Genomic DNA, 27,720 nt, shown 5'->3' with positions numbered 1-27,720 from the left:
AAAAAAATGCTGATGGGATTTTGATGAGGATTGCATTAAATCTGTATAATGCTTTAGGTAATAAGGTCATTTAAACTATGTTGATTCTTCCAATCCAAGAACACGGAATATCTTTCCATTTCTTTATATCTTCTTCAATTTCTTTTAATAGGGTCTTATAGTTTTCGTTATATAGATCCTTTACATGTTTCATTAAATTTATTTCTAGATATTTTATTCTTTTTGTTGCAATTGCAAAAGAAATGATTTTTTCCCCACTTTTTCTGACGATTCATTTTTAGAGTATAAGAACGCTGTGGATTTTGAACATTGATTTTTTTATCCAGAAACTTTACTGTATTTGCTTATTGTTTCTAGTAGTGTTCTTGTCTTTAGGAGTCTTTAGGGTTTTCTACATAGAGAATCATGTCATCTATAAATAGAGACAATTTGACTTCTTCGTTTCCTATTTGGATGCCTTTTATATCTTTCTCTTGCCTGTGCCCTCATTAAGACCTCCAATGTTATATTGAATAACAGTGGCGATAGCAGATGGCCTTGTCTTGTTCCTGATCTTAGAGGAAAGATTTTTAGTTTTCACCATTAAGGATAATGTGGGCTGAGGGTTTGTCATATATGGCCTTTATTATATTAAGATACATTCCTTCTATACTGATTTTGTGAAGTGTTTTGATCATAAATGAATGCTGTATCTTTTCAAAGGCTTTTCCTGCATCTATTCATATGATCATATGATTCTTATTTTTAAATTTGTTTATATAGTGTATTGCATTAATTGATTTGCGTATGTTGAACAATCCTTTTGCCCCTGAGATGAAGCTCACTTGATTGTGGTGTATAATCTTTTTAATATGTTGCTATATTTGGTTTGCTAGTATTTTATTTAGGATTTTTGCATCTGTGTTAATGGTTTGTAGTTTTCTTTTTTAGTGTTATCTTTACCAGATTTTTGTATCAGGGTAATGCTGAGCTAATAAAATGAGTTAGGAAGTATTGCTTCTTCAGTTTTTTGAAAACATTTGAGCATAAACAGATATTAAATCATCTTTGACTATTTGGTAGAATTCACTAGAGAAGCCATCCGGTCCTGGACTTTTACTTTTTGGGAGATTTTTGATGGTCGTTTTAATTTCCTTACTGTTGATTGGTCTATTTAAAATTTCCAGTTCTTTGTGATTCAGTCTAGGAAGGTTGTATATTTCTAAGAACTTGTCCATTTCTTCTAGGTTATTGAATTTGGTGGCATATAGTCTTTCATAACATTCTTGTATGATCCTTTGTATTTTCATGGTATCCGTTATGGCTTCTCTTTTATTTCTGATTTTGTCTTTTCTCTTTTTTTCTTTAGTGAGTCTAGCAGGAATTTGTCAATTTTATTGATCTTTTCAAAGAACCAGCTCTTTGTGTTGCATTACTTTTTTCTATTTTTGTTCTCAATTTCACTTAATTCTGCTCTAATTTTTATTATTTCCTTCCTTTTGCTGATGTTGGGCTTCATTTGTTCTTTTTCTAGTTTTTTAAGACATAATTTAGGTCGTTTATTTGGGATTTTTCTTGTTTCGTGAGATAGACCTGTAATGACATGAACTTTCCTCTTATTATCACTTTTGCTGTGTCCCAAAAGCTTTGATATGTTGTATTTTCATTCTTAATTGTTTCTATGTATCTCTTGATCTCTTCATTATTTCTTCTTTGACCCAGTTGTTCTTTAGTAGCATATTGTTTAATCTCCACATATTTGTGGTTTTTCCTGCTTCTTTTTGCAGTTGATCTCCAGTTTCAAAGCATTATGATCAGAGAATATGCTTGGTATGATTGCAATCTTCTTAAATTTGTTGAGGTTAGTTTTGTGTCCCAGCGTATGGTGTATCCTTGAGAATGTTCCATGTGCACTAGAGAAGAATGTCTTATTTGGTGTTTTGGGGATGAAAGTCTCTATAAATGTTGATTCTGTTCAGTTTAAAACATTTTTTTAATGTATGTGTATGCATTAGTTATATATGAGCTTAAAAAGTATATTTTAATAGTAGTCTAAAAATGATAGACATCTCTCTGCCCTCCTTCAGCTTTTGTTATTTGAACATTCCTATGTTATCATAGTTTATAATATTTACATTCTGTTTTCCAACAATAATCTCCATAGTTCTGTTTGTTTTGGCTAGTAGTATAGTTAAGTGGATTCAGTAGTTTTCATCATTCTGTTTTTAAGAGTTTTTACTATTTATCTCTTCTTTAGCTGAAGTTGGCCTTCTGTATTTTTAAAAGAAGGGCTCATTGGGACTATATCCCCTGAGATTGTTGTAATAGTTGGATTTTATTTTATTTTTTATTTTTTTGTTTTTTTTCCCTCCAGCTTTATTGAAATATAATAGACAATCAGTTGCTTGTATTTACATTGTACAATTCCATAAGTTTTGTTTTCAATTATAGTTGGCATACAATAATATACCAGTTTCAGTTGTACAGCATAGTGATCAGAGATCCACATAACTCACAAAGCTATTACCCTACTAAATTTAGTACCCCTCTTCTTGCTTACATGTTACATTATTAACCATCTTCTCCATGCTACACTCCACATCTCTGTATCTACTCTGCAACTTTCCATTTGTACCTCTTAATCCCTTTGCCTTTTTTCATCCCCCAAAGCTGACTGCCATCTAGTAGTCCTCAAAATATTCTCTATCTATGAGTTTATTTCCGCTTTTGTTTTTGTTATTTATTCTGTTCTTTAGATTCAAAATATATGTGAACTCATGTGATATTTGTCTTTTTCTACTTTTTAGGTCCATCAAAGCAATATCTTTTTCCATCCCCTCCCTTTTAGTCTGTGTGTCTCTTTTAATCTGAAGTGAGCCTCTTGTAGGTAGCATATGTAGGGGTCTTGTTTTCTTATCCATTCAGCCACTCTATCTTTTGGTTTGAGCACTTAATTCTTTTCCATCTGAGGTACTTGTTGATAGGAATGTAGTTATTACCATTAGTTATTCATGTTTTCGATACATGCTTTTTCTTCTTAAAGAAGTCCCTCCAAGGTTTCCTGTGATGCTGGCTTGGTGTTGATAAATTCCCTTAGCTTGTTTTTGTCTTGGAAGCTCTTTGTCTGTCCTTCAACTCTGCTGGATAAAGTATTCTTGGTTGTAGATCCTGGGTTTTCATTATGTTGCATATTTTGTGCCAAACCCTATGTCTTGCATAGTTTCTTTTGAGAAATCAGCTGCCAGTCTTATGGGTGCTTCCTCGATGGCAACTAATTGCTTTTCTCTTTCTGCTTTTAAGATTCAATCTTTGTATTTAACCTTTGGCATTTTGCTTATGATGTTTCTTGGTGTGGGCCTCTTTGGGTTCCTGGTTTCTGGGACTCTCTGAGCTTCCTGGGGTTTTATGTCTATTTCCTTCACCAGGTTAGGGAAGTTTTCCATCATTATTTCTTCAAATATATATTTAACTTCTTGTTCTCTCTCTTCTGGTACCCATATAACATGAATATTTTTACATTTAATAGCGTTCTATAGGCTCCTTAAATTATTATTATAGTCTTGGCTTCTTTTCTCTTGCTAGTTTGATTGAGTGTTCTTGGTTTCCCTATCCTCTGTATAGGTCATTTGATCCTCTTCTTTATTCACTCTGTTTATTCCATTTAATATACTTTTCATCTCAGATAATGTGTTCTTCATTTCTGACTGGTTCCCTTTTATAATTTCCATTTCTATTTTTATGTTGTTTTTTTTTTATCTCTTTGTTAAAGTTCTCACTGAATTCATCTACACTTCCCATTAGTTCATTGAGCATTTTTATAATCAGTGTTTTGAACTCAGCATCTGTCAGATTCCTTGACTCCATTATTCCTGGATCTCTGTTCTGTTTTCTCATATGATTTCTGCTTTTTTTGTCTTCTCATTTTGGCTGCCTTTCTATGTACTGAGCAAAACTCTTAAGTCTCTTCAGTCTCCCAGTCTTATTAGTGTGGCTTTGTGAAGTAGGTATCCAGTGGCACAGTCCTGAGAGGAGTTTAGCTGCAGGTCAAGTTTAGCCCCAGCCTGTGACCCTCTGAGGTAACCTATTACGATTCAGTAAGCAATCCAGATGCTGTGCTTATAGTTGCCTCAAGAAACCATACCAGAAACAGAGGCCAGCTGCCTCCAGTGTGTGTCCTGGTGCTGCTCAGCAAGGGGCACCTGATTCCCAGAGGATATACCGGAGTGGGGCCCTGAGTTGGGGGAGGTAGAGTTTCAGGGAATCTTCTGGGCAGAGCAACCTCTGTCATCCAGTTTGATGTCTCAGCTATGGCGAAGCTATGTCCGCGCACTGGGTGGAGGGAGGGCTCAACAGAGGGTCAATGGATAATGCCAGCACTTCTGTACAGAGGAATTCTTGCCTCCGGCCCTCACTCTGACAACTCAGCGTCCCCCTGTAAGTCCCTGGTGCTCCCTGCACAGCCTACCAGCACTGGCGCTCAGAGTGAGCAGGTCCATCACCATAGAAATCCGCTTGTGGACATGGCCCCTTTAAGAGGCATCCGCAGCTGTCAGATGCCACTGCCGTGGCCTCCATCCCACTCAGCTGTTCAGGACTGGGCAGCCTTGTGTCCTCGCCCTATCCTACCCCCTCTTGTTGCAGGGCGATTTCTTATTCTCTCCCTAGTTGTATGGCTTGTTCATCTAGATTCCAGACAATTTTCATTGCTCCTGCTCCTTATTTCTGTCACAACTTTGATTTGGTCACCAGAGGGATGAACAGTGCCTCTATCATCTACGCCATTTTTTTTGTCCTGTCGTAATAGTTGGATTAAAAAAAATGGTTGAAGCCATAAATAACCTGAGATTTATTTGATATGTGGTATGAGGTGAGAATACAAATTAACTTCTAACCTCCAGTAAGGTATGTTATCTAGTCAAACATTTTGCTTATTACTTCTTTAACCTTCTGAAAGATGAAATTGTCCAAGGGCAAATTGAGAATTAATATATGCTTTCCTTTGAGGAAACTGACACTTTACACAGAAAGATATGTGTTCAATGAATTTGAAGGTTTAGGAGAGAAAGAAGTTCAACTAATTAACTACCTTTAGACCTATGTTGGGAAGAAAAGGATATTGGGGCTAGAAGAGGTCTTACAAATTGAAGGAAAATTGAAGAATCAAGGGAACAGTGCCTGAGATAAAAAAGGCATTTCATACTTTCTTGTTTACTGAATTAGTGAGTGAATTCGAGGTTTCTGGGAAGTATAATGAGAGTGAGGCTATAAGAAATATAGAAGTTAACGAGTCTGTGGTTAGAAAGTGTGAGATATCAGTTGAGTGATAAGATTCAAGGCAAAGTAGGTTGTCAAAATACATTAGATGCGAAGATCACTTTTACTTAGAAAAATCACCAGAAGGTTCGAGGTTTTAATTGATTTGGATGTGGTATCTAAATTCTTTTTGGGCAATAGAAGAATTTGGGGAGAAGATGAAGACTTAGCCAGCTACCTAATTATTTAATGAATGTGGGGAAACAATCAACTCTTTGAGGTAGATCCAATATTCTACTTATTTTATAAACTAGAAAAGGAAGCAGGAAGATGTTAAGTAATTTGCCTATGGCCATACATTAATAAATGCCGGAGTCAAGATTCAGATCTAGGCAGTTAGACTCTCACGTGTGTGTTCTGAACATTTTGCAGCCCCGTCTCCGTGTGTGTGTGTGTGTGTGTGTGTGTGTGTGTGAGATTTTTGATGTTGTTCCTGTGTGTGAATTCAACTCTAGCATTGTAGAACAGAGGCAGAGCAGCATGAAACTCCTAGATTTTGTCACATCAACCAGAGCTGTCCTATGGGGGCAGCTCAGAGAGCTCTTGAGTCTATTTTGTATGTATGTTTTGGAAGGAGACTTTTCTTATCCATAGTCACCCTCATCTCTCAAGACCAAGCTGGGTCACAAGGGGAGGCGACTGACATTAAAGAAAAAAAAACTCTTAGGCATTTCAGAAACCATGATATTTCTTTAAAATATACTGAACAATTTATCCATTTGTTTAATAAACATTTCTGTCTTATACTTAGCATAACAAGGGGCTTTCAAGGAAAAATCCCTAAACAAGAGAAATTCAAAATTTAGTTGGGGGAAATAAGTTAATGTAAAGTAGGTTTCACTCTATATCCATCTTATTTACTTTGGTCTCTCAGGTTACAAAGCTATGGATAAACTGAGGGAATTTTAGATCTTTCCCAATTAAAAAAAACAAAAACAAAAACAAAAACAAAAACAAAAAAACTTCTCCACCCACAGTATATCACCAGGCTCTTTATTATGCTATGTTCTTGGTCTGACTTGGGAAGATTGAGTTCTGAGAAAGATTGTATTGAATAAGTAGAGAAACTGAAACTTTTTTCCCCTCTAAATCTTTGTGAAATCCTTTTATTGTAAAAGTGATTCATACATTTAGCTCTAATATAAATGCCAGCAGTGTTTTATGAATCATCTTATTCAAAAATGAGAGCAAACAAGGGAGGGACTGCACACTAAGTCTCATGAAAGACGAGCCCTTCTGTACACTCTCTGGGATGCTTTCCCTCTAGGTTGCTCCCCTTGAGCCTCCCCTTTATGTCACTGAATCCCACTCTTCTAGTCTCTTTTTAGGTATCACTTCTTCTGGGAAGCTTCTCTGAATTCTCAACCCTAAGGAATGTGACTCTGTTTCCCCCAGCACCCTTTTGTAGCAGGTATCACACGGCGTTACAGTAGCTTGATACTTCTCTCTAGACAGCCGTTTGTATGAGGCCAGGGACCACAGCTGTCTTGTTTAACACTGTATCCCCATCTCAAAGCCTGAGTTGTAAATAAGTGTTCATTGCATGAATGATTCTTGGAACAGAACCTTGTTTTTCCTATAGTTGCTTCAATATTTTCTCAGTTGGGATCTTTTAGGTTTTCAGTATGTGTCATTTTCATAATCAAAAAAAGAAGGGAAATCAAAAACAAGGTGATTAGTGGTGGCATGTAAATTTTTTGGAAGACCCAGGCTTCTTCATTCTTATATTATTTTTCTGTTCCCTACGTTATAATGTCACCTCCATGTCCCTCCTCTCTCACCGAGAAAACAGTAGATATAAAGAAGTGTCAACAGTTATTCTCATTGTAAACACAGAATTTTGGCCTATTACCCCCTTCTTCATAGATGATCATGGTGCTAACTGTTTTATTTTGTTTCTTCCTTCTCTTGGCTTTCAGAAGATTCATTAATTTGTTGATTAAATTTTAAAATGTGCTGTGTCCCTTTTCTATGTATACTACCACTTACGTTCTGTTTTATGACATGTTCTAGAGACATAGAGATGCAGCATCGTTCATTTGGCAAATATCAATTGGATGCTGCTAAGGGCCTGGCCCTGCTTCAGGAACTCGGGATGAATAAAATGGTTCCAAAGATGGTGCTGGAGTCATGGCTTTGTGTCTCTGTAGAGTGCACCTTCTCTACTATGGAGGGAAAGAGGAGAACAGAGAAACCAGGGGTGGGGAGCAAGAAGTGGGGAGGAGTTAAAGAGAGAGGAGGAGTGAGAGAGGAAGAGAGAGAGAGAGAGAGAGAGAGAGAGAGAGAGAGAGAGAGAGAGAGAGAGAGAGAAAGAATATGATTGAGAGGAATTGAGTACTGGGGACCATCCCCTTGTGCTCTGTATGATGCCTTAATATATATTTACTCATCCAGGGGAGGGCTTTGAATTAATGGTAACTTTTTTTATAACTCAGATTTGCAAATTTACTTACCTCAGCCACTGTAGGTCAAATATAAGTTAATTTTCACTTATATTGGAAATAATGTGAAAGAACTAGAACTAAGTTCTTGAAGTTATGAAAATTTCAACATTTATACATTCATATCTTAAGGAATTATTTATCTGGTTAATTTCATACATTGTTATGGTCTTTACAATCTCTTTATCATGCAAATAAACCACTCTTCGATTAGTAATGGCATGCATATTAATTATAGAGATGAGGTTTCTGAATCTCTTTCTTGTATAAACCCAGAACTGTCAGGGAGAACCCCAAGAACAAAACCAGAACATCTAGGTATAATGCGACCAAGGCTGTAGACAAGGTGACGGGAATCACCTAACAATCTTGAGAAGCATAGCCACACACATTTTGTCTTCTATATGACATGTTAAATTTGATAACTATTTTTCAAATTAATATGTTTTTCTGAAGATACCTTACACAAAACCTTTTTTTTCTAAGTTGGTAAAAGAGTTAATTTAAGGAGCCCAATGAATTCATATTTAATATGAAGTACATTTCATCATCATATGTTGTCCTGTCTTTGGTTCTTACTCCTTAAGCACTTATTCTGGTAGTAGATTCTAGAATTTCTTAAGAAACTGTGAAGCTTTGACACATAAATGTTTTAATATAAATCTTCCTTGGAAACAAAAAGAAAAACCTGATCTCTTTTCTCAAGATGCTCACAGTCTATCAAAGATGATATTTTAAAAATACATGATTTTTTTTCTATTATAAAGCAAATATAAAAATACTGTGGAAACATCATTCTTTCTGGGATAATCAGAGCAAGCATCACAGAAGAAATGAAATACAAATTGTTTTGAATGGTGAATAGGAGTTTTTGATGGGCGGAAGGAGGGGCAGAAAGAACATGTAGAGAGGCACAGAGGCATGAAAAACTGTGATGTACTTGAAGATGTCTTTGAATTGTGTGTGAAGAAAATATTATCTCTTCAACTTTAGCCATCATCTATATACTGATGATTTCCAAATTGAATATATTCCTTCCAGACCTCACTTCTGAATTCCAAAGTCCTATTCCATCTATAGAATACCTCTATTTTGCTATTTGTACAGAAACCTCAACCTCATGTTTTTATCTCTGCCCCTTCTACTCTGAATTCTACATGCCTTTATCGATAACTTTTTATTGTTTTTTTTTAAATTTATATTCCAGTGTTTGTTGTTGCAAATATTTGTTGTTGCAAGTATATATTTATATATAGCCTTCTTTTTTTGTTACCTAAGAGGTTGTATACTATATAATGCAACCTGCTTTTCTTCTTTAATGATATATCCTGGAGACTAGATCATCACATTGCAGAAAGTTCCTCTTATTCCTTTTTATGGCTGCATTGTATTTTCTTGAGAGGACGGATCATAATTTATTTCACTGGTTATCTATTGATACATTTGGTTTGTTTTCCAATCTTTTGCTATTACAAACAGTGCTCCAATGAATAATCTGCGCAGTCATTTCATATTTTTCCTGGTGTCTTTGAGAATGCTGGGCCAAAAGGTAAATATATATGTAAATTTTCTAGATATTGTCAAATTCCCTCCATAGGGATATACTATTTTGAATTCCTATCAGCAGTGCTGGAGAATATCAGTTTCTCCACACCCTCGTTAATATTGTATGTTTTTAAACTTTTGAATTTTTGCCATCTTGATAGATGTGAAATGGCCTCTCAGTGTAGTTTAAATATGTATTTCTTTTTCTGTGGTTAAGGGCCATTTTCATTTCTTCTGCTGAATTGCCTACCCATATCTTTTGCTAAATTTTCTATTGGGACTTTTTCTTTTTAATTTTTAAGAGCTCTTTATGTAATAGGTCTATTAGTTTATTGTCTAGAATATAAGTTGCGAGTGTTTTTTTTTTTCTCCATCATTTATCTTTTAACTTGGCTTCTGTTTTTTGTGGGGGGATATGTAAAATGTTTTATTTTGTATATAGTCTGATTTAATCTAGATTTTAAGTTATCATTTTGGACAAAGAGAAAAGATAAAGTCCTTTATTCTATATATTATAAATGTCTTCACAGTGTTTGGTTTATTTTTTCACGCTCTTAGTGGTATCTTTTCATAAGTAGTTTCTGATTTTAATGTATTAAACCTGGTATACCAGTTTGTTTCCTTATGCTTAGTGCCTTTAGAATTCAGTTTAAGAAAATGTATTCCACCTTGAAGTCATGCAAATATATTCTTATATCATCTTCAACAGTCCAAGAACTATTTATTACTATGTTAATCAAACTATGGACTAAGGAGTTGTGCTAGTTTTAAACTGTTTTTTACTTGCCCTTAATGAGACTAGTATAGAAATTGAGAGTAAGCATTCCGAAACTTTTATAGTAATGTGGCATTAATGTGGCATGCAGGTATGGGACTAGTGGACTCATCTTGTTGATAGTTCTGCTGTGGTCTATCTTATGTGGTGAGTCAGGTATCACAAGCTGTGTACTATTCATGCTTGGGATCTTGAAAGTTTAGATATATATATTTTTAAAAATGGCTCTTTACTACAATAGTATGAGAAGCATGGGATCTTGAAAATTTAGATATATATGTTTTTAAAAATGGCTCTTTACTACAATAGTGTGAGAAGTACTCTTTGAGAAGCTCTGTTATATATGATGGAACATGTGCACACTCTCAATACAGATATACCATGCAATGTTAATTACATTGTCTATTTATTGCTATTAGGGAAACTAACTTTTGTATGTTAAGCTTGTGTTAGGTCACTTAAATTTTTTAGAGTTAGCCTCTTGGTTTTTTCCTAAGAGAATGATAAAATAACCAGGTACAGTTACTTCTTTTCCTTTCTGACATGTACGGCCAGTACACTGTTGAATAGAAGTAGTGACAGACATTTATGTTTTCTTCCTGATATTAGTAAGAAATGTTTGTTATGTTTTATACATTAGGTGATGTTTGCTGTAGTTTTCTGGTAGATAAATTTACTCACGTTATACGAATTTTATTCTATTCCAGTTTACTAGTTTTTCCTTCAGCTGCCAGTGAATTTGTATTTCAATTCTACCAAGTTTTTTGTTTTAAACTAGTTGTTGGCAAACTATGGCTTAGAGGTCTAATATGGTTCATCAGGTTTTTTTGGGAGGGGGGTCCCACGATCTGAGAATGTTTTTGCATTTTTAAAAAGAGGTAGGGAAATCAAAATAAGAATATTTCTTTATATGCGAAAACTACATGAAATTCAAATTTTGGTGTCCACAAATTTTTATTAGAACATAACCATACTTATTCATTCACATGTCATCTATAGCTGATTTCACATACAATGGCAGAGTTGAACAGTTGTAACAGAGACAAATGGCCTGCAAAGCCTAAAACATTTAATATTTAGCCCTTTACAAAAAAAGTTAGATGACCCCTGTTTCAGACCATCATGACAATCATATGTTATTCTCTTTTACCCCACTATGGTATCAGGTGGGATGCTTTCAGCCACAAGTAACAGAGATTATGGCCCAAACTTGCTTAAAGAATAAGAACATTTATTAACACTCATAGATAAGCGCTAGGCATGATATAATCATTCTTTATGTCTGATTCTTTTGGCTTTGCATCCTGTATTAACTGTCTTTGCTCTTAAGTGTTTTCCCTGCCCAGACAGATTCTTTTCAATTCGATTTTTTTTAGTCTCTAAAATAAGCCAAAATTCTCTAACAATATAAGCTGAGTTATTGGTGGATATTGGTACCTAGGGATTTTGTATATGCAGGCTTTAGCAAATGTAGTTGAAGAACAGGTTAATCTGATTTCCAACCACATAATCAAGCGGGTGGACACTATTGGTGCCATAAGCAATGGTCAAGTCCCAGGCATCAATGACACCCACCTTGAGATCTTAGAAAATATCCTTCATGGTAAGATACTGAATATAACCATGGAAGTCTCCAAACCTCTGCATATCTATGTGCATCTCCCTGATGTTTTCTGTCTTAAGGATCACTTTAGTGGCTGGGTTTCTTAGGAATAGTCATTCAATAGCTTTTTGGACACTAATGGCCCTGCGAATAAAAATGTCAATGGGAAGGGTTGGAAGTGCTGGCCAAGGATGATGATGATGGCTGTGTCTTTATCACTTGATATCTGGTCAATTATCCAAAGGATATAATTCTCATCTATCACAGAGTAGAGCTGGGAAGTGATAAATGGATAGCTATGTGTTTTTTTCATTGAATCTGTACATGTCTTTCTGCATCCAGAAGCAAAAGTTTCTTAAAAATTCCAGTGTCATAAAGATCAAAAAATTTTAGTGCTTATAAAAAAATCTTGTAACTAGAAGGCAATGATTAATATTTTTTTATTTTATTTTTTACTCTCCCTAAGGTTTGTTATGTTTTCTCAAAACAAAGTAGGTATTTCTTTTCTCAATAAACACAGCATGGCTACCTATTTCACAGTATAATCATACTCATTTTCACTATATAAACTCAAATTTACATGGACACAGAAATGGCAAGTTCTTGGAAAAGCTAATGGATAGAGTTAGCACTACTGTGGTCAAAACTGGATCTTTTAGGCATTTGGCTAAACTGTAATTACACAATTAAAACTGGAAAGAAAAATAAATGATAACATTTTATATTATCAAATGCTCTATTTCTTTGGCAGTATTCATTATGTGTGATTTCAAACTTTAAAAAACATGGAATGCTTCATGAATTTGCATGTTGTCCTTGCACAGGGGTCATGCTAATCTTCTCTGTATTATTCCAGTTTTAGTATGTGTGCTGCTGAAGTGAGCACTGATTAATATTGTTTAAGTGAATATCCTGTCATTTAAAATACTCGCCCACCTAGATTATTTCTTATTGGAACATTTCTACCCTCTAGGGTACGGTACCTACCTATTCATATGTGTGAAATGTCAATCAAAATGTAAAGTTTTCATTGGAATTTAAAAAGAGCAATATTTTTATGAAAGAGAGAATAAAATATGTTCTAAATTAAAAGGCTCAAATTTAGAAAGCTAAACAAAGTTGAAAACAAAATAGCCAAAATGAGAGAATAGAGACCTCATTAAAAGTATTTTAAAATCAACCTGGATTTGTAAAAGAATATCTATAAAATAAATACACATTTTTTACAATTTTGGATACGTAGTAGATCCATTGATGCAGCGTAGAGTCTCCCAGCAGGTAAATGAGCTTTCCTTTCAAACAGCCACTTTTCTTAATTGTATTTAACTGAATCTGGTTACAAAACATTGTAATCCACCTTCTTTCCAAAGTATAACCACCAGAGACAGGAATCTTCATTCCAACGTGGCATTTCTCTCTCTTCTTTTCACTCGCTACTAACAGATGCTTGTGGTAAGTGATTTTATTGGCATAAATTAAATATCCAGTCTTCTTTCTTTGTTCTTTCCTTTCTTGATCTCTTTCCCTCTTCCTCTAACTCCTATTTCTTGGTCCCTTTTCTTCCTGGTACTATTCTTTGATCACCAGTTTTGTTATAGGCATTTCTACCTTTTTTTTTTTTTTTTTTTGAGAGATTTTGATTCATCTGGACTCCTCCTTGTTCATTTTCTCTCAGATCTGGTCATTGGTTTAGTCTTGAAGTTCTCTCATTTCTTTGTCATTCTTTTTGATTCTGTGGTGACTCAGGCTTTTGTGAATATTAGTGGTCTGCTAGTTGATGTCTTTGTATCAAATCATTAACCTTTGTTCCATTAATGAAGCAGTAATCTTATTTTTCTATGAATTTTTTCATAGGAATATTTTAAAGTTAAAAAAAGATTTAAATATAATATGTCCACATTTTTAAAACTCTCTTGTAGCTAGCTAGCTGTGGATAGTAGAAAATACCTGGCTTGAATTAAAATTTAAATAGGATTTTGCTAAAAGTGACACAAAACAGACAACACAAACCAATATTCTGAGATTTCCCAGTAAGTCCCATTAGAATTATAGGCTCTGTTGGCACATGATCTGCCTTCCAAGTAATTTCAGGTAGCAATGCACCAAAAGTTTTGTTATGGCATCAGATTTCTTACCTGTCATATTTCCTTGTCACTCACTATGCCACTCCCCACCACTGCACTGATGCCTCGTGTTTTAGGTTTTGTTATATCAGCACTTCTGTACTGATATCACATCCTGTATTAGACAGGAAGCAAGTAATAATGACCTAAAATATAAATGTATCCCTCATACAAAAGTCCTAGAGTGAGCAGGCCAGGGCTAATACAGTGTTGGATGTTGTCAGAGACTCCAGCTCCTTCTATCGTATTGTTCTGCCATTCTTTTTTTTTTCTTGGAGGGGAGAGGTAATGATTTTAGCTTTATTTTTTTACTGCTGTATTGTGGTATGACTGATATGCAGAAACTGCACATATTTAATACATACAGTCTCATGAGTTCGAACATATGTATACACCATGATACCATCACCATAGTCCATGATACCATCACCACAGTCAAGGTGCCGTTCTTTTTTTTTTCTCCCCTCTTTAAATTCTCTACCCGCCCCCACTTCTACCCCTGACCCATGGATGTTGCTGTTTCCCCTTAAGAAATGGATCTCTGAAGGCAGGGCATCCCCTCCCACATGCTTGCAGTGTGCACCTGGGGACTGGCGCACCCAGGGGGCCCGGAGCACCCAGGTATGGTCCATGGCTCCACCTGGGACACAAACCCAGGAGCTTCTGCATGCAAAGCAGACATGCTAACCACTACACTATGGAGCCACCCTGGTGCTGTTCTTAATATGACTTCAATCTCATGTGCTAACATGGCTCTTTCATCTTTCACCATTATATCTTCAGTTCAGCCAGTAAGAAGGAGAGAAATGCGAGGAGAGAAATGGAAGGGGAGAGCAAGTTGTTTTACTATTAAAGGTGTGACCTAGGAGTTTTCTAAATTACTTCCACTTAAAATCCTGGCAAAAATCTAGTCACGGCCACAGCTAGCTAGCTACAAGAGAGGCTGTGGTCTTTAGTTTGGTGACTGTGGTCCCAGCTAAAATTCTGGTGTTCTGTTACTAAAAAGGAGGAATGGATAGTGGGAGACCACCCACAGTCTCTGCTTCACTTTCCATAGGCCTTTTAGTCTCTGCCTATGTCTATAGAATAGTCATCAACATGATTGTACTGTGTTTGTAACTTGTGGACAAAGCTGCAAGGTGGTGCTGGCGGCCGAATTGGAATATTCTTGAATAGCTATTACCTGGAATAGCTAAGTCCTATTAATTTGGCTTGTTAAAAAAGAGAGTTTTCATAATTCTATGATTACGTTGGAATTTCACTGTGACATGGTTGGGTTTCTATGGAAGCATGATAGCATTTGCACCATGGATGGCCGAATACCATAATCCTAGAAACTTTAAATCCATGCTTATTAAATATTCCCATCCTAATAACGTTCAGGCATACTTCAGTGAGAAAATAGCCTTGAGTTTATTATTGTAAACCATATTTTGTCTAATATTTATGTGTCAGAGTATTCATTTTGCCAAGTGTCAAACTAAATGCTCTATAAGATTATTACAAATATACAACAAATTCTCTGATGATTAGTCATGCATTTTCATTTTACTTAATTTTAGAATAGGCTTGAGTATTTTTAACAGTATGTTGTTAATAAGATTAAGATTCCATTATATTTATTGATTACTTTAGAGATTGTGATAGGCAGACTAATGGCTTCCCAAAGATACCCACTCCTAATCTCTGAGACCTGTGATTATGTTATCTTCAGTGGCAAAAGAGACTTTCCAGATGTGATTAAGCATGTGGATTTTGAAATGGGAGATTATCCTGGATTATCTAGGTGGGATCAATTTAAATCTCATAAGTCCTTAAAAATATAAGAGGGCAACAGAAGAGTGGATCAGAAAGGTGTGACTCAAAAACTAAACCCACTAATGTAGCTTTGAAGATGGAGAATGGGGGTAACCTCTAGAAGCCAAAAAAGGCAAGGAAATGGATTCTTCAAGAGCCTCCAGGAAGGAATGCAGCTCTGCTACATTTCTTGATTTTAGCCCAGTGAGACAGATGTTTGACTACTGAACTAAAGAACTACAAGATGATGCATTTTTGTTTTATGTCATTTGATTGACATCTTTTTAATATCAGGTCATCACTTCCAGAAACAACAGTGTTTTTCTATTTATATAATTTGTATTTTACATCCCTTAGTAACATTTAAAGTTGTTTTTATATAGATCTCGCGTATTTTGTTTAATTGTGAATTAACTTTAAATCCACAAAGGGGATTGTATCACTCTCTTTTGTGATTGGTTTTTGTAGCTTTTGAAACCTTACTGAGTAAACTCTAAAATCGTCAGCATGGTACTTGAGAACCTCCATGCTTTAATTTCTTTCTTTCTTTCTAACCTCATCCTTTGCTACATTCTACCAAGTGCTCTCACTCCATTGGCTAATTTTGCTAATGACCAGAGTTATCAGATAAAGAATACAGGATACCAAATTAAATTTGAATTGTTTCTAACAAGGAAAAATTCTTTAGTTTAAGCACTTCCTGTGAAATATTTTCCCTTTATCTCATGTAATATGCATTAAGCAATTAGAAATTTCTCAGATTTAACTGCTACCCTGTATTATTTGCTAACCTGGCAACCCTACTCACAATCTTTATGAGTTTCACTTTCACCTCATTCTCTGTCTACAGATATTTTTCAGGGCTAAGTCAAATACCAAATTTAATGTAAGCCCTTTTGCCTTTTTACTTTCTTTATAGAATTGATAAGTTGAATGTCTTTCAGATTGCAACCTTGCTTCATTTGCCCATTATGCCTCATTTTTATTACAACTTCAATAAATAGTTGCTGAATAAATGAATAAATATTAGGCAATAAATCATTAGTTGAAGTAAATCACAAAATGTTATTGGTAAACTCAGATAGGCTTTATAGAAAGTTATTTTAAAGCTAAGTATAAACATTATTCTTTCATAAGTAACATGGCTTTGTGTTCGCCACTAATACATTTTTAATAAAATAGAAACTCCATGTATAATTGCTGTGTGCATCAACTAAAGTCAGGAAGTTATGCCAACAGAGAATAACCCAACCAAAATATTTCTACTCCAGAGTTGTGGGTCTCCATCAAAGACAGTTGCACAGTACTCTCAACAGAATCACAGACTCCAGGAGATGTACTCCCAGGTCTAAATATGAATGTAGGATACTAATAATTTCCCCCTTTGGATAATTTGGGATAATATCTGTTATAAAAAGAGTTTGAAGTAATTTCTTTGAATTTATTTCTCTCTTTAAAATCCAAGGTGATTATACTATAAACACCTGCTAGGAAATGTGCTCCTGGAAAACTATGATTAATTACAATGTCGATACTGATAAACTTTCCTCTGCATAAGAATGCCTCTTAGAAGACTCGTCCCAAATACTACCTACCACAGGATAGAGCAGACTTACTGCTACATTGAGAGACATCAATGCGTTTAAGATGTTTTATCATTTCAACTCCAATATTGGACCTTCAAAAAATAAGACAACAAATTAGCCTGCATGTCTGTCCACACAATACAGGTAATAGAAGTCACCTGCTTGTGAATGAAGGCTAATCTAAATTTTTTTACAACTGAAGACTATTGTAAATTTTGTGTGTAGTATTGGGCATTGTATATGAATTAGGATTTTGGAAAACTGTCTACCTTTCTGAGTGCACCTGAAGTCCAGGGCAGCTATGCTCATCTGCCGCATGCAATCAGTGTGTCCTGGAAATTTAGATTCAAAGTATTATCTAATCTGCAAGTTCCATCTTGTTGCTTCTGCATTATTTATTCAAGTCAGTAAGTTGTATTATCTGCTCTGGATGTCTCTTCAGGTTCAATCGGAGAAGGTATCAGCACTTTTTCATCCTTACTAGGATTTAGGCATAAAAGATGGTTAGTGGGTAGGAGGAGATTTGGTGGGCTGCACCATTAGAGATCAAAGGGAAAGAACAGAAGGCAACTGTACTTCTTCTTTTTGTAGAAGGGAGCCAGGGACTATAGATCAGGACCCAACACATGGAAACTATGTAAGATCTGGCATGTGTGTTATTTTTCAATGCTTGCTATCCAGACTTGACTTTCTCATCATATTTTTTGAAAGTTTAAGGAAAAAAAAACTAGAGCTCACAGTACTTGACTTTGAATACTGCTAAGAAAGGGGTTGCTGAGGACCCGGCATTCCACTCTGTCACCAAGCTTAGAGAAAAAGAATCTGCAGGAAAAAAAAAAAAAAAAAAGGATCATAGCAGAATGGAAAGGGAAAAGGAAATGAATTGAGTCCCCAAGACTTACAGAAACTTAGCTAAGAAGTAAAAGAGTCTGGAACTGATAGATTGTCTCAGCACTTGGACCGCATGTTCTGAAAAGACCCTGAAGGAACGAAGGTCTGTTTGTGAGCAAGGAGAGAAAGGCATGACATTGATGCAGCCATGATTGGTAGGAGAAACATGCTTACGCCTCAGTTATTAGAGGCCTGTTCAACCAGAGGTCACTAGGTCACAACTTGGGGAGTATGAAGGACTCCTCCAGCCTTAGCAGTGCCTACTGAGGAATATCTGATCTTGAGATCAACTGGAAATGATCAGTAGAAGTTGGCTTTTGGAAAGATTACTCAGGCTACAGTGTGTACAATGGATTAGAGAGAGTGGGATTGGAGGAAGGGAAGCTATGACAAATATGCTAATGAGATGATGATCTGAACTCAGCACTAGGCATAGAGAGGAATTGATGAATGTAAAAGATTTAAGAGGAAGAATCTACAGAATATAGTATGGGGGATGAAAGAGCATGGGTATTATACATTTATCAAGGAATCCTTTTTTGGTATACCATCTATTAATATAATAGCAGAATACTTTTCCACTGAACGTATTTTGTAAAACCTAGGTCTATAATAAAAGATGTGACTGAATCTAAGAATTCTACTCATGGAGAAGTACAGGCATATCATACAGAGTTCCGCCTTGGGCAGCCCTTTTTGTTGAACATTTGAGTGACAATGCCAACCTTGGCAGTGGGAGTCATAAACAGGGGGCCTATGAAGACACCACACATCTGACCAGACGTTGAGTAGAAGAGGGTCTAAGAGGGTCATGCTCAATACCAATTGATATGGGCACTGTCGCTCTGCCTATGGGCACTTCTCAGTTTGTCTAAAAGTAAAACTTTACCTGTGAAAAAGTCTTTTTTCTTTGATAGTAAGATAAGAAATTCCTTGATTCTTGGTGGTCATGTGAGTAAGGGCCTCACAGGGCATGCGTTGAGGTCTCACACAGTAGATGGCTTCTTGGTCTCGATTAACCAGGTACTTGCACAGTTCAGCACTTAAATTTAAGGTCAGGCCACATTTGGTGAAGACATGGAGGGTGCCATTAACAAATTTACCTTTGAAAATAATCCTGTCATAGCCTTGGTTCCTTGCTCTCCACAGAACTGACACCCCCTCACTGGGGTGGATGAGCAGGATAGATAGAGTGACCTTCCAGAACAGAGTAAAGCTGACAAGGTAGGTGCCATTGTTGAAGTCTGTTACCTTTCCTGCAGCACCTGCCTTCAGGTCAGGGGAGGACATCCTGGCCCTCAGGAAATCCCCGCCATATTCCTTCCTGTGTCCCAAGTGGTCCCTCACCTGCAGCAGGATGTCTAGCTGATCCCCCCTGCAGTATGTGTCTTGAGGGTTGAGGATGGTGGCTCTGCTGTGTGTGGCACTGGTGGTGGTGTTCGCATCAGTGAAGGGTTTGGGTGGGATCAGCTGATTTAGTTTCTCCATGATTTCCTTTATTCTCAGCTCAGTTTCTGTTGGTGACTCTAATGAACTCAGTGGTGTTTTAGGGTCTGAGGACTTTGTGGAGATATTCCAATGATGGAGGGAGATGGGGAGATGGGTACATTTAAATCAGACTAAAACTGAAATGACAAGGAATGCAACAAACTATGAAATACATCTGTCTAACTCATTTTTACTTATGAGTTTGAATATTTATCTTTTAATCTTGATATTTTAGAGAATGCCTCAACAATTATAGATAAATATGTTGAATCCAAAATATATAGCTCAGAAAGTACTTATAAATAAATTGATTCTGGTACATTTACTCTTCCTTTTCTTAAATATCTTATATTCAGTCATCACTAAATTCTCTACTTCTATATCTTTTACCTATATGTAATGGTCTTTTCTTCCCAACTGCATTGTAGTTCAAGCCATCATCATTTATCTTCTGAATTATAGTAGTCATCCCAAGGGTGACAACTGCCTTCAGTCTTGCTTTCTCTCCAATTAATTTTCTCTGCTGTAGCTAAATCAGTCCTTCTTAAGCAAAAACTATTCTTGGCTCTTCCCTGCTTAAACTCCTTCAGTTGCTTCTCACTACTCTTGGGATAATGCCCAATCTTAACATGGCTTTATGCTGTGGCTTCTTTTTAACTTATTTCAGTCACTTTTCTTGCATGCTATGTTTTAATAAGAGCAACTTTATTTTTTTTATTTTTTATTTTTTTAAAATTTTCACGAGCTGACCTTCCTTTCTTTAAGCTCTTGCTCTTTAATTTTTCATCTTTCTGGATTGCTTGCCATCCCCACATTTTCCCTCAAACCACCTAAACACCTATTAATTTCTAACTTAAAAAACATTAGAACCTTAAAGTCCCTTCTTATCCTTTTAGCACTAGAACATGTTTTATAGGTACTTATGTTCAATGATTTTCATATTTTGTTGATAGAAACACCTGCAAATTTTTCTAAAAATATGGATTCTCAAGTTGTTGTCAGGTAAACCGAATCATAATCACCAAATGCCTTACCAGGACTGTATGTTTTCAAAAGCCTCAGAGGCAATCTTATGATCAGATAAGTTTGAGAACAAGGGTTATAGATTCGTGTTTGTCAACCTTCTCATACTTTAGAACACACATAAAGTTGAAACAAAAAAATGGCTTCATTGCACACCAGCATCAATCAATAAAACCCTCGCAGTTTGTACAAAGCAGTAGAGTAAACCAAAAGGGACAAGGAAATGAGCTCTTTAAAGAGTAACAGAACCCATGTTGAATCTGAAAAAAACTTACAAGATTGACAAATTTTGGGTAAAGACAACTAAGAGATAAAGAGGTGCAAATAAATACAATCCCAAATGAGAATCTTTCAATATATGTTTAGAAAATTTAAAAACACAAAATGGAATAGAAAAATAGGATAGAAAAATAACCATTCAATACATGTAACTAATAATATTAGTCATAGTAATAACATGTAATAATGATGATAAACCTGTTACCATTTTTTCCACTTCCAGAAGTCACAAGCTGAGATTGTTTTTTTTTGGGGGGCGGGGGGCGTGTGTACAAATATCTTTAGCTTATATAATGAGGAAAAATGTATAATTAATTTCATGAGATCGAAATATGTTTTATACTAAAATCTCATAAGCACAATATCAGAACAATATAAGCCTATTTTGCTTATGAACATGGCCTTGAAATTCTATGTTGATATAGCTATATTTATGTTAGTATGTGTTTATTAGTCATGGTAGATTATGTATTAATTTAGCATTGAAAAGATGTCCCCAGAGAGAAAAATCTTTAAGTATAATTTATATCTTAGTTGTTTAAAGACAAAAATCTCATGTTGTTTTATTGTTATCGAATTTGTCTGATTAGGAATGCAGTTGTCAAAAAAGCATTTGATGTATTTCAATGTTTATTTAGTATTCAAATTCAATACTAAAACCTTAAACACTTTTCTTTCAATATCAGGAAGAAGACAAAGATGATAACCACTTTAGAAGTCCTGAACAATAAAATAAAACAAACAAAAAATCAGAGTTATGAGTATTGTAGAGGCAAATTGTCTTTTTTTTATCTTCTCTTTTTTTTGTTTTATTTTTTGCAGATTTGATTATCCACAAAGAAAACGAGAGTTAGCAAATTATTAGCATTGAGTCAGCAAAGAGCTGGGTACAAAATAAAATTGCAAAAATCAATAGCATTTGTCTATACCAGTAATAATCACCAGAAAACAGAATAGAAGATAAGCTATGACCTTTATAGAGGCATTTTGAAAGCTCTTTTAAGGATATTTTAAAAGACCTGAGTGAAAAACTGTAACACTTTGAAAAGTAGGAAGGCTTACAATATTATTATTAACAATATTATAAAGTTGTTAATTCTCAAATAATTTTAAAATTCTATGTATTTCTAATTCTAAAGAAAATATTCATGGCTTTAGGAGAGAGGACCTGATTAACTGATTCTAAAATTTGGTGGAACATAATAGTCTGTGAATAGCTGGGAAGTATTAAAAAAATACCAAGCCTATCATGAATTATAGTAATAAAACAGTATTGTACAATTATATTATCAAATAAACTGATCAAATAGAATAGATAGTCTAGAAACAGACCTTACATATGGCAGTTTATTATATGTTAGTGGAAACATCACAAATCAGAAAATTATATTTGGTAAATTGGTAAAATTGCAACAAATTGAAAAAAAGTGTTCTATCTCACACTCCATAGAAAAAGTCCAAATGAATTAAAAACCTAAATATGAATATTATAACTGAAAATGCAATATAAAGAAATTTATAGTTTATGATCTCAGATCAGGAATTATTTCTTAAATATGATCTCAAGAGCAAATATTATAAGATGTGTTTATACAATTACTCAAAATTAAAAGTTTTATTCAATAAAGGACACTATAGAGTTAACAGATGACAGACTGGGGCAATAGATATGCAACATCTAAAACTAGTAAAGAACTCATGTAAAATATAAAAGTTACTATTGAAAATAAAAAAGAAAATGTCAGTCAACCCCAAAATTGGACAGAATATACATTAAAAACATGTATAAAAATGTTTATCACATTATTAGTCACATTAGTGAAGAGATAGATGCAGTTTATTTAGGAGAGTGAATAAGTTAAACTTTGTATATTCATAAAATGGAATACCTGCAGCTCTCAGAGATCATGAACTAGATTTACATATAGCAACTTGATTAGATATCAAATAATTTGAATGAAAAAATTAAACTATTTGTGTAAAAATAAATACACTAACACAAGACTATATGCCTTTCAAAGTCACATGTATATTTAAATATACGTATTGAATAAGAACCGAATACTATGAGGAAAAGCAGTATGGAAAAATAGTATGGGTGACTATAGAGAAGAGGGAATGAGAGTGTGGGTGGGGAATGAATGAAAAAAATTATAATGTAAAAGAGTTCTGCTTTATATATGGCCAAGCGGCTTGTGACAGATTGACTCTCCTTCAGACAACAGTGATCAACTCTGAACATAATACCAAAAACAAGTACCTGAAAGCTATGGAGAGTGAACAAAACCAGGCAAATTTTAGAAGTGAGATTCAACTTGGAAGAAAGAGCCATCAAGAGGCAAGTTTCCTGTTTTTGAAGTTTTGTCTGAGGGCATTCACAGAAGCATTGAGTAGCTAAAATGCATAGAAACCCCATTTCAAAAAATGGTGTGAACAATTTGGGATCCAAGTCTGCAGCAACCATAGTCTTTGGAAAAAAGGATGAAATCCCAGAACAGAGAGAGCCAGAGAAGGCCATGCTCCCAAATTCTGAGTATGAACTCTGCTTAAATCTCTACTGACCTCTGAAGCACACTTACGTGGGTAAATTGCAGTTTGAGTTGAACCAAGTTAATTGCCTGCCACAAAAATATCAACACAATTCTGAGAAGTAAAACAATCCACAGTGTCTGTACATAAGTCACAATGTCAGCATTGGGGGAACCAGAAAATGTAATCCTTAAAGAAAGACAATAAGAGAGAACCTAAATGGTGGAATGATCAGACAAAGACTTTGAAACAGCTACTATAGCTATGCTATAAGTAGCATAATCTTCTATGTATGTACGAGTATGTATATGTATATAAAACTATGGTGAGCGATCCTGATAATAGAGAGCCTCTCCCATTTGCTGTGAACCTAAAACTGCTATTAAAATAATAAAGTCTTTAAGAACAAAACAAATCAAACAAACAACTCCATAGCCTTCATTTATATAGACAAAAACCAGAGAGAAGATGAAATGGAAGAGATGACTTGCTATATAATAGCAAGACATGACAGTGAAATACTTAGGTATAAATTTAACATGAACATTCCAGACTTATTTGGGGAAAATTCAAAAAATACTATTGAAGGAAACAAAATTTGACTTGAGCAAATGGAAAGGAAACCATGCTCTTGGATAGAAAAACTTAACATTATAAAGATGCTATTTCTTCCAAGGTTAATTTATACACTTATTAATTTACACACAATGAAATCACAAAGAATTATCAATTTTTTTTGGAGCTAGACAAGTCAATCAGAGAATTCACTTAACCAAAGAAGAAAGAATAGAAAATAGAGGGGGATAAAAAAAAAAAAAAAGGGTGTGTGTAGATGGAGTTAGCCCTACTAGATATTAAAACTTACTTGTAGAATCTCTATAATTAAAATAGGGAGGTATTTTAAAATCTCTATAATTAAAATAGGGTGGTAAATTGGTGCACAAATAAAAAGACAATGGAACAGAACTGAAAATCAGACCTCATTATACAAATTTCGCATGCTATACAGGCAGCACTCGAAATCGGTAGGGACATAAGATGGAATTTTTAATAAGGCATTAGGATAACTGGACAGTCATATGGAAAGAGGTAAAATGAGATCAATACCTCATACCATGCAACAGGATAAATTCCAAGTGGATCGAATATTTAAACTTTAAAAAATGCAACCACGTAAGTAAAAAAATAAAATGGGTGGATTCATGTGTAACTTTAGAGTGGGAAAACTTTCCTAACTATTACATAACATCCAGAAACCATAAGGGAAACTGGATTACTTTAAAAATAACTTTTGCATAAAAAAATATTATAGACCAAAAGAAGAAAAAAAAGACAAAAGGGAAAACTGGATTTACATGATCAAGTAATAAATGCCCCTGGATTTAGTGACAAGAGAGCCATTAGTGGCCAGAAGGGCCATTCTAGGGGCATTTTGAAGGTGGAATCCTGATTAGAATGGGTTGAAGATGAATGGGAAGTGAGGAAGTGGAGATAGTGTCCACAATCCCTCTGAGAAATTCGGCTCTAGAGAAGGGGAGAAGAAAGAGCAGAGATGGAGCGGGAAAGGAGGGAAAAGAGGGATTGAGAATGACTTGAGACAAGTCACATAAGAAGCTTCAAGTCAAATTAGAGAAAACTCTTCTTACCTTAGTGGAGTTTCGAGAAATTATAAAAATTATCCATGCAGCTACTTAAAAAAACATCAACATCAGCATTTTTCGAAACACATTTGAGGATAATTGATGAGTGCCCTAGGAGAGATGACACAAGAGAAGGAGTTGTGTAAGAAGTGAATCTGTACCCATTGTTCTACTTTTACCTGTAATTTGCCTGAGACATCGTTCCTCTTCTGTGAACTACTTTCTTCCTTTTTTTTCATAACGGACAACTCATACCCCTAACCTTTTCACCTACCCATTAGCTACTCATTTAAGTTTTAATGAGAATTATTGCTCCCCTACTCCATCACCCTAAAATGGGAGTCGGATGTTCCTCATCTATTCTCACACTGCGTTCTATTTTCTCAGTTATAGCACTTACCACAATTACAATGAGAAGCAAAAAATTAATTCATCAGCCAGTCTTTTGAGAGAAGACAGATTGGCTGATGGGTAATAAGAATATGCTTATGTTATAAAAAATAATCCACAAAATGTCCTTAAAGAAAGTTGGTCATGTTAACTGGGTGGGGAGGTGGGGCTGGTCGCTTTTGTTTTGCTGAGCACCAAGTATGAAATTTGGAAGTAGAAACTCGAAGACTGAAGTACTCTGCATAATAAAGAAGATATGAACAACAAGCCTAGGTACTGCATGAAGAAAGGGAAGAGGAGATGGAAAAGATGGTGAAGGAGAGAAGGAGTGATGGAGAGAAAGGGAGAAGGAGAGAGAGAAGCTCCTTTCCGTATCAGGTTACAGAAATCAGATTGCATATGTTTTAAATAGCTTATTTTGGGGTGTCAGATATAAACTCCTCCTCTTTGCCCCTTACCAAATTTTTGATGAAATCTAGATTGTGTGAAACACTTTTACGTGAATGGAGTCCTATGATAGAACCCAAAGAGGTTCTGTGTTTGAATCCGGTTGGTGCAAAGCAAAAAGGGACTGCACATGGAAAACAGAAGCTAGACAACAAAGGGTCAGCTTAGATCTGGTTAATATTTGGAGAGTCCAAGATGGAATTATTTTAAACAACATCCAGTACACAGCCACAACTCATATTAAAATACTACCTTAGGACTGAATTGTGACTTCCCAGTTACTGAAATATGATGTGGGGAATCTATAGGGTTGTTCAGTTCTGGGTCCAGATTGCTGTGGGGACAAAAATGAATGCAGGGGAAAGGACAAGGTGACAGTTTTAATCTGTGTCACCCACTTTGTTGCAATAGTTTATTTACTTTCTGATCACCAAAGACTGTCAATTACTAAAGAACTGGAATAACGTTTATCTCAGCATTATATGCCCAGTGCCTAGCATAGTGTCAGATAAACACATTAGTTGAATGAATAATTTAAAAACTAAATCCTGATTCTCAGAACAATTTCAACTTCTATCCACTGAAATTCTGTATTTTTTTTTTTTTTAAGAGTATACAAGCAGCATGTTTAACGGGGCAAAAAGAGACAACAGGATCCTCTGAGTCGTCCCCTACCACCATCACCACCGCTCTAGAGATTAACCCAGGTCTTCTTGCTTTTAAGTGAATTTTGTAGCATGTGAGTTACAATGTGTGGTCTGATTATTTTCTCCTTACCTAGAAAGCAGTGAGTATAGAAAAGTTTCACCAATCTTAAAAAAAATTATTATTATAATGGCACTTATAAATCGTAAACTCTCAACCTCCTGTTTATAGATCTTCAAGCTTATTCTGTTCATTTTATATTTAAAAAAATATTGAGTACTTACCAAATAAGTGTCAGGTACCATGGAAAGTACTGGAGATAGAGAATCAACAAAATAAACATTTATGAAGTTTAGAATAGAGCAGTAGAAATACTAATAAACATTCTTCAATGCTCTTGAGTCTTTGCCTGAAATTCTCATCACTTCTTCCCTCTCTGCACATTGATAACCCCCAATCCCCACCATGCTCCCTGGTAAACTTGGAAAATTCCTATTCCTTGTTCGAGTTTGAGCTCCGCTACCAATTGCTCCTTCCTCGATAGTTTTGTTAATAATTTATCTCTCTGTGGTCCCATAGCCCATTATGCCTACCTTTGTTATTGAAGGGTGTGCTACCTCAAAATATGCTTCTTTGGCATTAAGATTATCTTGAGCTGATTATCTTGAGAAACTGCAGACACAGGAGAAGCTCTGAAAACAAAGTAGAACTTACCCTTTTGTAAGGGAAATTTCCATTAGAAAGGGAGCCTGTACCAGGAAGAGAGCTATTATCTGAGGTCACTTTCTCATATAAGAGACTTATCTGCATGGCAGGGCAAACTTTGTTTACTATATATTTCCTTATGTCAACTTTTTGTGAATTGCCTTACCCCAAATTTGAAGCTCTAGACTCTTATCCTTTCCCTAACTCAGGATTGTATATAAGCCTCAATTCCCTGGCTGTGTTTTGAGTCTCATATCTTTGTGGGGCTCCTGTCTATACATAATTAAAATCATTTTCCCCCTCCTGTTGTCTTTTTGTTATAGAAGGGTTTTAGCCAAGGACCTAGAAGGGTAGAGGAAAAATTATTTTTTTCTCCCATGCCATTTGGCAACTATTAAGGGACCTGCTGAGACACTACTTGCTCTTGAGCCTGCAGATGGGATTCTGGAAAACTGGCAGAAGCCAGTGAAGGGTAAGAAGGTAAGAATTCTTACCAAAGTCTACTCTCCCAGGTCTCTGTC

At 35.3% G+C, this 27,720-nt stretch overlaps 1 protein-coding gene and 1 non-coding gene across 2 annotated transcripts; both read right to left on the bottom strand.

Annotated features, from left to right (window-relative positions):
- Positions 1–11,514: 11,514 nt before the first annotated feature.
- Positions 11,515–25,251, bottom strand: LOC105295614 (NXPE family member 1). The gene is given in 8 exon segments (XM_023533758.1): positions 11,515–11,819; positions 11,822–11,957; positions 11,960–12,051; positions 12,877–13,089; positions 17,193–17,254; positions 18,943–19,668; positions 25,017–25,123; positions 25,192–25,251. Coding segments are annotated over 8 exon segments (1,701 nt in total).
- Positions 12,436–12,542, bottom strand: LOC111743305. The gene has a single exon (XR_002781627.1). It is a non-coding gene; the product is annotated as a U6 spliceosomal RNA (small nuclear RNA).
- Positions 25,252–27,720: the final 2,469 nt, after the last annotated feature.

This window comes from Pteropus vampyrus, unplaced genomic scaffold, assembly GCF_000151845.1.
Source record: "Pteropus vampyrus isolate Shadow unplaced genomic scaffold, Pvam_2.0 Scaffold110, whole genome shotgun sequence".
NCBI classification, from domain to species: Eukaryota; Metazoa; Chordata; class Mammalia; order Chiroptera; family Pteropodidae; genus Pteropus; species Pteropus vampyrus.
The sequence above is the reverse complement of the archived record's forward strand: the minus strand, read 5'-3'. Positions and strand labels throughout refer to the sequence as shown.